Genomic DNA, 11709 nt, shown 5'->3' on the forward strand with positions numbered 1-11709 from the left:
TGTCCTACTCCGGTGGGTGCGAAAGTATTGTAGCACACCGAGGCGAGTGGTGCAACATCGTAAAAGACAAGTGGGTCTTAAGTATTGTACAAAATGGCACTCCATCAGGTTCAAGACCGAAACAAATTATGTGTATATTTATACATTGTTCTTGTGGTGAATCAATTTGAATTTATTTGAACAAAAGTAAAAAGCTGAATTAGAAGCTTTTAAATGTGGTGTGTTTATATTTTTGAGTGCTTGACAAGAGTTGTGCAACTATACAGTTTAAAATTGTTTTTTACTTAACATTATGTAACTACGTTGGTAACCAACCTGCAGCAACAGTGCGTAGTGGTCGAGTTGGAATGAGGTAGGGTGGCCTGATATTAGGCATGGTTTAGACAAACGTGCAAACATTGCAGCACGCTTGAAGAATAGGTCAGATTTAGTTTCGAAATGTAAGTAAAATAGGAGTACTTCTCTGTCTGATTGATTATTAAGCAGCTACCACCGCCATGCCTCCTGCTCAAAGCCTGATCTCTTTGCAAACACGACTTGTTACACCTAGCCATGTCTGGTCTATGCATGGGTAGATGAAGATTTCCCTCCTCTGCATGTAAGCAGCTACCACCGCCATGCCTCCTGATCTCTTTGCAAACACACGATACACCACACGATACACCATCAACACCCTCGCCCCAATGTAATCTTCATCACAGAGACTTGTCTCAACCCCTCCTCTACCCCGGACATCTCGGCTGCAACACCCAATGGCTACAAGATGATGCACATAGACCGCAGGCCAAATAGACCCACTAGCCATCGACACAAAGCACTACATCTGCCTCAGTGACCTCAACTTCCACCTCAACGATTCCACATACACCATTTCTTCCAACCTCCTGGAATTTATGAGGAACATCAGCCTCACCCAGGTAGTCACCGACCCCACACACAGCGCAGGACATACACTTGACCCAATCTTCATGGCCAGTGACAGAGTCAAATACAGCTGTGTCACAGAACTCACCTGGAGCAGCCACGCCATCATCGACTTCACCATCACTGGATCCTCAGTCACCACCACCAGGCTTTTCAGCTCCTCCACAGCTTGAACACAGTGACTCTGGTCCAGTGGAGGACACCCTCAACACGATTTCACAGCCAACCTGGAACAGGCAGTCCAGAATTTCACCACCTAGATCACCAAATACACCGACAGTCAAGCATTCGAAGACCTTAACACCCAGCTGGTTCACACCAGAACTCAGGATTAAGAAACCCAGCTACAAACGACTGGAGAGAAGATGGTGCACCAGCAGAGACCACTTAGACTTAGCCAACTTCAAGTCCGCTCTCATCGAATACCACCAATAACTCAAAGACACGACAAAAGATACCCTGGCACACCACAGAGAAGCAGGCGCCAAACACAGCAAGGAACTCTTCCGCATCTTCAGAGCGTTGGAACATGATCTCTCCTTCACAGGAACTCTGCGACACACTTGCAAACTACTTCCAAACCCAGATTTCAACCAATTACAGAAACGTCGAATCCCGAACCACCAACTTCTACAGCATCCTCTTACCACACAGAACACCACAGCCTTCATGAACTCCATCCACTCTGGAACACCCACGGACCCTTGCCCATACCGCCTCTTCAACCTCAGAAGCAAGGAAATCAGTTTCCAACTCCCCACCATTCTCAATGCATCCATCATTACAGCAGCCACCTTCCCCGGCGCATGAAAACACGCATAAGTCAGACCCCTCCTCCAAAGAAATCCCTGCAAACTCAAAAACTACCCACCCATCTTGCTGCTCTTATTCCCTGGCAAAGTTCTTGAGAAAGCCATCAACCCACAGCTCACCGCACACACGGAGATAAACAACCTTATTGATGCCTCGCAATCCTGTTTCTGCGCCAACTCCAGCACCGAGACCACCGACTACATCCATACCCTATTCGCAGAAAAGAATCAGCAGCCCTGTTCCTCCGCGGCCTCTCCGCAGGGTTCTACACCTTCTCACCACACACTCATCAAGAGACTGCATCACATCGGGATCCAGGAAGACGCCCTCTGATGGATTGCATTCTTCCTCACAGGACGGACCCAGAGAATCCACTTCCCTCCTTTCGCCTCTGACCCTAAGCGCACCATCTGCCGCATCCCTCAAGGTTCATACCTCAGCCCCACCCTCTTCAACACGTATATGACATCCCTAGCAGACATAGTCAGAACACACAACTTCAACATCATATCCTACATTGATGACATTCAGCTCATCCTCTGGCTCTCAGCAGACCCTCCACATGGATCAACTTCCTTAACTTCATGACGAACGTTGCTGATTGGATGAAGATCAACTGTGAAGCTCAGCACTGACAAGACTGAAGTGCTGATCTTTGTAAACACCACCTCTACGTGGAGCAACACCTGGTGGCCCGCTGAACTTGGTAGCACTCCAACATACAATGCCCACAACCTTGACACCATACAGGACAGCAAACCCTCAATGAAACGGATCAACTCGGTCTCCTCCACCAGCTTCTACACCCTCCACATCGACCCGAGAAAAAAACATCACTCAAGTCCTATCAACCAGCCGGATGGAGTCCGGGAACTCACTGTACACAGGAGCCACACCCAACTCACGAAGAGACTCCAGACAATACAGAATTCAGTGGCTATACTCATCCTGAACCTGCCTAAACGGACCCACATCACCTGCCACCTCAGGACCTCCGCTAACTCCCCGACAGAAAAGATGCCAATTCAAGATGCTGGGACATACCTACAAAGCCCTCCACGACCAAGTACCATCATACATAAACCACTGCCCTCCAGAGCTCTTGGCTCCACCTCCCTCACCCGGACACCCCACATCCGACACAGTAGAGAATCAGATTCACTAGAGCTCTGCGTTTTCTCAGCAGAGTATCAATGCAAACTGTTCTGTTCCCAGTTGCGAAGAGCCCAAAACTTCAGGAGTCCACCTTTTTTCACAGGAGCTCAACTGATGCAGCCACGGGTCCATGACCTAGAGAGGCACCTCTTGGGGATCAGGAAATAATTCCTGCAGGGCTCGGGCAAGTCAGTTGGGCAGTTGCAGGGAGGCCTCTGGAGCTTGTTGTGTCCCTGTGGCTCTGACAGGAGATCAGCCTACTTCGAGTCACTCAGTTCCCTGGGGAGCAAGGCAGTACTTCTTCTGTAATGTCCACAGGTCCAGGAGTATACTGAAGAGTGGCTCTCGAGGTCCAGTATTTGTACCTGGAGCCGGCTTTTGAAATTGGGAGGATTTGCTATATTACCAGAACATCTGGTTCTGCAAAGTTCTTCCCTTCCCCTAATAAGGCTGCAAGAAGTCTTGGGTAAAAAAAGACTAGTTTCTAGTTCCTTTGTGTGTGCTGGAGGCCATTACTTTGAAGTGTAAGTGGGGCAAGGCACAGCTCCACCCCAGTCATCCAATTAGGATGACCCATGCTGTCCTTAACTAGCCCCCTTTTATGTCAATGTCTGGAATTGAATACACAAACCCCAACAGCAGAGCCATTCACATTCATGTGACTCAGGACACTGGCAGAAGACACAATTGGTTAGAACAAGAAAAGGCTAACTAAAAAAAAAAAAGTGCCATTTTTGGAATAGTGGCTTAAAATCAAACTTTACCATTAAAGATGATTTTAAGTTACAATTCACTTGAGTGCAAACACTATTTCTCAATCTGCTATCAATTAAAAGTTATTACTTAATAAATACAAAAAGGTAACCTAGTGTTAGTCAATAGGAGAGATAGGCAGGTCAAAGCTGCACTACAAGCTACAGTGGCATGCTGATACGTGTTTTAAAAGGCAACTTTAGTGAGTGGCACAATGAGAACTGCATACCCACTATTAGCATTTAATTTGCACGCTATGAGCATCTGTAGTACCATATTCTACAGACTTACAAGTAAATTAAATGTGCCTATTAGGTGTAGGCCAATTTTTCTTAGCAGGAGGCCTAAGTACTGGTTTGAAGTGGTAAAGTGCACAAGGTTCTAAAGCCTACACAATGAATTCAGAAAATCAGGAGGGGTGAAGGCAGTTCCTACAATGAGAATTAATATATGTTTATGCTAAATAATTCTGCCTTGGTTTTCAATGGAATACAACATTTCCCAAGACTTCATCATTTGTAGGTCTCGCCTATGCAGCGCATGCGCTGTCTCAATGAGAGATGCTGTATACTCTATAGTGGGGGAAGCTCCTCCAAGTTTCCGCCTATCTTTGTCATTGGCTTAGGTCAGTAAATGCTGCCTTCCAATTGGTTTAAGGCGTGTTAGTCCCTCTTCATGACAATTATGTTGTCATTTGTATCCTTCCAAGGCTACTGGCCCCTTTACTCGCCGCACTTTTTTCTGGCACGCAGCCTAATCACAAGAGCGCGCACGCAATGACTGCTCTCTTACTGGACGGCTTTACGGAAGGCAGCATCACGTGATCCGCTTTCACCACCAACGGCAGCAGCTGCAGGATCGCCATGTCGGTGCACTATGGAGCAGTAGAAAGGTGCATGCAACATACTTCTGTGCGTGTAAGTTAAGTGGCAAGAGCTACCGAGATTACTACACAATAATGCTATGTTTAAATGGCAAACCTCGTCACCATTTAAACAGTGGGCAGAACATCGTGCAGAACCCCCTGCTCTTCCAGCGAGTCCCTGAACAGGTTTACATTGTTAAATGCAATGTCCCTAGTGTCAACAGCCCACGTGCCTGGCGGCGTCTCGAGGCCGATGCCAGCCCCGGGTGTTCAAGTGCATACAGTGCGCTCATCCAGGAATTGAGATGTTCTTACCTGCTGCAGCTGCTGTCGTCCTGCTCCGCTGCACACACTCCCAGGGTCTGCGTCCACCTGCCACCTCCTGAGACAGTCGAACGCCTCCCCGGGTACCAGGCTGAGACCTCGCCGACTGGGTAGGCACTGCCCCTCTCCACCTTCTCTACAGACTCACGGGAGCCACGGTAAGCAGCACGGACAGAGCTGTCCGGCGCCTCTCTTGGGCTCGGTCCGCAAGTGTTGGACTGGCATACCAGAGGGCAGCAGCAGCACGCGGACAAGCGTCAGGCTACCCCTAGCACTACCAGCTCTTAACAGGCACTACATGGGCAGAGCTAGACAGTGTAGCAGCGCCGGTTCTCCCACTGCGGGACATGCACAACATGGGCAGAGGTGGGTCGGACAGGCAAAGAGGGGCGAGGAAGACGTTAAAGTCACCCGAGGCCGAACCAGGGAGGTCCAGCGCGGCTGTGAGAGCCGAGCCCGCCAATAATCTTCATCTGAATACTCCTGCACGTGCTCTCATCAACCTCTCTGTCCCAGTCATAACTGAATGAGGCGTCCCTGCCTCAGAGAGAACCGTATCATGCCACGGGACTTTAATCCCACTTTTTAAGAGGTTTAGACAGGGCTTTAAGTGGGATGAAAAAACTGGGTGGTCTCTCAAAGGGGCGTGGCCGATGTCATTAGGGGCGTGGCTTAGAAACACATAACCTGGAAATCTGTGCTTAGCATAGTGTGCCCTCTGACTGGTATTTTTCTGCTTTTGTAATCCCATCCAGCTTGGCACAGAAGCAGTATGGCCTAACTTGGATGCACTGTGTCAAAGCATTATGCAGCACACAAATTAATAAGGCGGCGCGGGCTGCTCTCTACTCTGGGGCAGGGGCACGGCCGAACACTTCAACTGCCCACCTATGTAGGATAGCACTTTCTAGGTGCCCCCTGCAAGCTCTGTGTGCATGGGGCCGGGGTGCTCTGTGTGGCCCAAAACACCTCGGAGTGGGAGGCGGGCGGCACTCCCAGCACGACGCCACCAGAACCAGCAGCGTGGGCCGCTCTCTACTCTGCTCCAGGGCGGGGGCACGGCTGAAACACTTCACCTGCCCGCAGGCATTGTGGGTGCCGCCTATGTAGGCTACCACTTTCTGGGCGCCCCCTGCGTGCCCATGGCCTAATGTACTTCGCGGCCAAAGAGTTGCGCTTTGCTCGCATTTGGTTTGGCATCTAGTCGGTGCGGTGCCTCAACACTCTTCACCATGCTCACCTACCTGGTTGATATGGAGTGCTTCAGTTACACCAAGTGCCCCATCATCTTCCTTTCGGGCTACTTCACCATGATAGCTGTGACCTGTGTCCTTGAAACGGTAGAACCTAATAATATATTTTTATGGGAATATGCCGGTAACTGCTAACTCGATCTTGACTGCACACAACATAAAATATTTATTTAAAAACAGCGCGGCTAGTATTGCAGCGGGAACGAGCAGCAACCCACACACTGCATGTTCTCTTTTGTTTGGTTTATTTTGTTTTTTTACCCTAACATGTTTTTAAAATGTTTTCAAGAGCATCACATTGTTTCTTCACCTCATCCTCTCTTCATCTCATTGTCGCTTGTATAAATGTTCATTCTGTGAGAATGATATTTTCTAAAATCCTTTCTGTTGCATTTTGGGGCTTGTAGTATACCAAAGTGTGCATGCCGGCACTGATGCCAACATGCCGGTCACCCCTGCAGTATAATCATACATGTAGTCTGAGTCTCACGGGACTGGTGATACACTGAACACTGGGTACTCTGTCTAAAATGTACACAGTTTTTAGTTTCCTTGTACTCTGTTGGTATCCATTTTAAATCTCTCATCACATAGGGTACAATATTTCCTCTGTTATGTTATCAGTCTATGAATGGTTGACTTATTCCTGGTGTTCTCACTCCCTCCTCTGTCCAGTGCTTTGAAATTCTGGTGGGTGGAGATTTCGCTTTAAAATAAAAATTATGAAACTTAATGAAAAAAGTAGTTCTCTCTGATTTCTTTGCATCTTTTGGCAAAATGAAACACAGTCCTCGGTGCCAAACCCCAGGGAGTGGGGCTGGGACTCTTTGTGCATTTACCCATTGGGGCTCTTTGGGTTCTTTCATATCAAGCCTTTGCTGGTGATAACTTTTTTATTAAGAGCGCTTCACACCACTCTTCTGCACTTTCTAAGCACTGTAAACAAGAGGTTACCGCTACCCAGTTTAAATTTACCGATCTCGTATGAATAAGGAAGGCGCTTTTTGAGCCAGCAGAAGCCCTCAGCCGCCATCAGCTAAAATGCCGAGTGTCACGCTTCCCTCCGCTTATGTGCTACATAGCTAAATACATATAGGATCCCAACGGCGGGACCGATTGGCATTGCCAGTGCTTGTTCTATGCTTAACATAAGGTAGGACATCTTATGTCCCTCTTTACTTTCTTTTTATTTCCTGAAACTCCTTATTTACGTTTATTGCAAAAACTGCACATAAAGATAATTTCCTGAGTTATGTTTTATGCTTATTTTCTAGTTTACTTTCAGATAAATGTGAAAACAATGTAATCAACTTTAAGGTGAGCATTACAAATGAAAGCATATAAAATGGCACACCAGCATCAGTTGCAAACAGCAAAAGGCTAACTGCTTAATATATTTGTCTACTTAAATTCATATGTTCTTTTCATTTTTTAGAAAGTGTTATGCAAGTATTGAAAGAAAGAATAGGAATTTTGTTTGGTACCTTAAAATTAAATCCATCTTTCACATTTATAATTTGGAACGCAAGAGGGTTTTTACCATATCATAATAAATCAGAAGATGGTCCGGACATGCAAACGCTGTCTAATGTTTAGAGGTTTATCACTATTTACATAGAAAATATGATGGTTGATAAAGGAAAACTTGTTTTATTCTTTCGCAGTGCTACAACTGTGAAGAAGAAGCCATGTATCACTGCTGCTGGAACACATCTTACTGCTCTATCAAGTGTCAGCAGGAACACTGGCATGCCGAACACAAGCGCACTTGCCGCAGAAAAAGATGAAACTTAAAAAGTTCTGTAGTAGTTTTCAAGCTTGTTACTGTTCTGAAACACAGAGGTGTTATTATTCCCAGACACAGCGGTTTTTGTTTCCAAGAAGCCAAAATTGCTTAGAATTTGCTTCCTGTTCTTGCACCAGCTTTTAAACTCATCTTCGTAAAATGTTTTGCACCGTAGTTTCAAAACGTCATCTTCAGTTGATAAGTCCTATTTTCGAATAGGATCACTTAGAAAAAAATTGCATCAGTGAAATGTGTTCTTTTACAATATTTTACTTGAAATTATTTTATGGTTCAAGCAAATTTTAAGATGTTTGGGTTTTATGGAGATTTTAACTTGTAAAGCAGATCACATGAAAGACAGACATGCAAATTATTACAAAATGAACATTTAAAACGGTGATCTGAATGTAAAACGAACTATAGAACTTTTTCAAATGTCATGAAAATATACTACCTTGATGTACCATTTATTTCGTAACCTGTTTGAGCTGTTTATTCAGCTTTATTTAGTGTCTAAAGGCATTATCTGTTGGTAATACCAGTGGGTATATGATTAAAATTAGGGAACAGGGTTGACACTGCAGGTGCTGCTAGTCCTGCATATTTTTTTCCTGATTATTTCCCAGTCACTTTTTGGTGCATTTTTTCTTTTCTATATATACATTTTATAACAAATTATTAGTGTTGAACTCCTAGTTAAGATTTCAGGGAATTGGAATTAATCTTTTACTGAGCTGGATCTTAGAGAAAAATGAATATTTTAATTTAAATTTTTAAATTTTGCACATGTCATTGTTGTCCAAACAAGGAGCGCGTGTTTAAAAAAAATAAAAGCCAAATACTACCTTATATGCACCCATGGATTCTTAGTTGAGGCGTGTCAGTTACTTTGCATTTTTCCCCCTCATTTAACTTTGAATGCCTTTTACCGCATAGTACATATTCCGCTGCAAAATCAGTAATGAAAGGAACAAAAAGCACTTACGTTGCACAGAAGAAGTTTGTATTTCCAACAAAACATATATCATTTAAGGTGCTTTCTTCTAATATCAAACACTGATGTGCTGCATGACAGTATCTCTGTTCCCAAAGAACAGCCAACAGCCTAAATACTAAGGCATAATTGCTTAAGTCATCTAATATCAATCACCTGAAATGCAAAATAATCCACCTACATGTGACAACTTAGAATGTGCTCAGATTTCTTTGATGGCTGAAATTGAAAAAGAAAGGTTTTTAATATGTCACACATTTACTGGTTATCAAATATATGCCCCTATGTTCAACATCAGCAGATAGAAGTGATCTATTTGCTTTCATATTTCTGTGGCCATTTCATAATGAAAACAAATGCATGTCACTTTTCTCGTATTAAAGATGCTGTAATTTGTGAAAACTCTGTGTTTTGCAGAATATCTCAATTAAGAAGCAGTAACAATAGGAATGGATCGATAGTGGAATTACCTTTTTTGATCACAAACGACTTTGGTTTATTCATTGTCCAGAATGCTTGATGGGCTTTATTTCTTTTTTTGCTTTGGAAAAAATGTTTTAACCTTGTTAAAATGGGCTATACCCCCTTAGTAATAGACCTTTAAATTCTTTCTGAGGGTGGTCCTGGTCTAAGTCTGTAGATTACCATTAATCATCTAGATATTTTTGAACAAAATAGAGACAAATGTACATATTTATTTAGAACTTTGATATTTATTGAATGCGTTTAGACAATGGCAGCAGAGGATTTGTAATGAAAGCCGTTAAACACATTTTCTCCAGGTTTTGCCAGGGAAAAGCAAAAATTACATTGTGAATATGGGCCTTCTATGAAATAACAGTGACACCCTGATGGTTTTGTAAATTTATCTCTGTGAAAATCTTGTTAGATTATTTTTTAGAGTTCCACAACTTCGATCCACCCCTATGAAAGTAAATAATTGTGGAAAGACATTTTGGTGTAAATCATTCCAGAAAATGTAAAACTTACCTGGTATCTGCATGAAAATAATATTTGTGTTATTTTGGCTTTCTTCTTTTGTCTGTTTATTCAGCTGCACATTTCTAAGTTTCTCCAGTGTAAAAAAAAAAAATTGAACTGTTCTACTGGAAAAAAGTGAAAAAGTGGCCTCGTTCTGTATGCATTCTAGCAAAACAAATTACAATTGATTGTTTTAGAAATCAATATTATACATTACTTCACAGCAAATGATACAACTATATTAAGATGTTGAGCTTAGCCACTATGCACATTGTAATTATTCATTGTGGCTGTCCAATTCTATGATGCATTCTGGCATTTTGTTATTGGCTCTGATTAGCAGCATATAGAGTCACTTAATGTGTTAACATTTGTTAATAAATGTATTTAAACAAAAGCTGTCGGTTCATATGTCAAAGCTAAGAGAATGCTCAGATCCAAAAAATGCATTGCGTGCAGGATGCCTCCCTGGCGTGCCATTTTGAAGCAGGGAGGCTGGGGAGTGTTGCCTCCATTTGGGCGAGAAAGGACTATTACACTAACCTTTAGCAAGCGCTGGTATGGACCACCTTACTAAGTCTGGACTGAAAGAACAGACAAGCTATGATTCTTATAGAGACTTCTAACCGCAGGCTCCTCACCTTTTGAATACGTCCAGGCGTCAGACTGATCCAAAAACGTTTGTACTGTAATCCTCCAGCATCAACAGATGGTGTTGTGTATTGTCATGGCTCTTCTTATGATGCCGTCTCATGTGCTCGCCACTTCTGCTTCTTTGTGTGTGTGTGTGTGTGTATATATATATAATTATATATATATATATATATATATATATATATATATATATATATATATATATTCCACGAGGATTTTTGCCGATCCAAGTCAAAAAAGCCGAGCCACACCAGGTCTGCAGGTAAAGGTTCCACAGGTTTATTCAGGCAAACAGTTACGACGCGTTTCGATCTCGTCTGAGATCTTGGTCACATGACCATTTGAGAATTCCCACATATTTAAGGTGACAGTGTGATGCACGTCGCAGCGTGCATAGACATAAAAAAAAGATATAATAAAATTAAATATTTTGCCAGTTAATGCTTGTTTCTAACACATACATTTAGCATTGTTGAGTATTCATTCCATACTATTGCAACAATTTTAAATAAATATAAATATAAGGGAATGGGTGCAGTATAGAATGTGGTAATATGTTCAGAGTTCGTGAATATTTAGTACATATATTAAAAACATTGGTCAGGTGAGGGGGATCTAAGGTTTAAACAGTGTTATTAGCGGAATGCCAAATTGGCAAATACGGTTGGGGTGCATAACATTCGGTGAGTTAAGGTATAGTACCTGTAAAGGACCAATTGAAGGCCCTCGTAGGGAGGAGCTCTGGTGAAATGAGTGGATGGTCATTGAGTGATGTAAGGTTGTGTAAGGTTGACAGTCAGCTAGTCAGCAGACCATGTAGCTGCAGTGAGTCTATAGTAGAGATGGCCATAAGAGACAGGCTGGATCTCATGTGCTCTTATGATTATCGTGGTGATTATTCTTCCTTCCAGGACAGGGTGGTGTTCTGTTAAAATACAAGCAAAGTAGGTCAGTAACCAGCATCAGTCATATTCCGTCATTACATAAAATATACATGTATATTGATCCCACCATTTCTCATCACTTCAGATAGAGCTTCTCCATGGTTTGTGAAGAGCGATATACGTGCATTTTCTTCTAACTGTCATATCCCCAAAATGAAAATTAAATCCCTCTCCTAAACAGATCAACCAAATGGGCACAGTGCATTCTGATACATGTATGTATTGGCATGAATACTAGGCAAAGTGAATTAAAAATTAACAGT

The 11709-nt window shown here is 43.2% G+C and overlaps 1 protein-coding gene across 3 annotated transcripts in view; it reads left to right on the top strand.

Annotated features, from left to right (window-relative positions):
* ZMYND11 (zinc finger MYND-type containing 11) overlaps window positions 1–10245 on the top strand; it is a 685469-nt gene extending 675224 nt beyond the window's left edge. For all 3 annotated transcript variants that reach the window (XM_086941507.1, XM_086941508.1, XM_086941509.1), the window contains exon 17: window positions 7752–10245. In XM_086941507.1, the coding sequence (XP_086797633.1) occupies window positions 7752–7874 (123 nt within the window). In that variant the 3' untranslated portion in view covers window positions 7875–10245. The remainder of the gene's footprint in view (window positions 1–7751) is intronic.
* Window positions 10246–11709: the final 1464 nt, after the last annotated feature.

Source organism: Lissotriton vulgaris, chromosome 10 (assembly GCF_964263255.1).
Source record: "Lissotriton vulgaris chromosome 10, aLisVul1.2, whole genome shotgun sequence".
NCBI lineage: Eukaryota > Metazoa > Chordata > Amphibia > Caudata > Salamandridae > Lissotriton > Lissotriton vulgaris.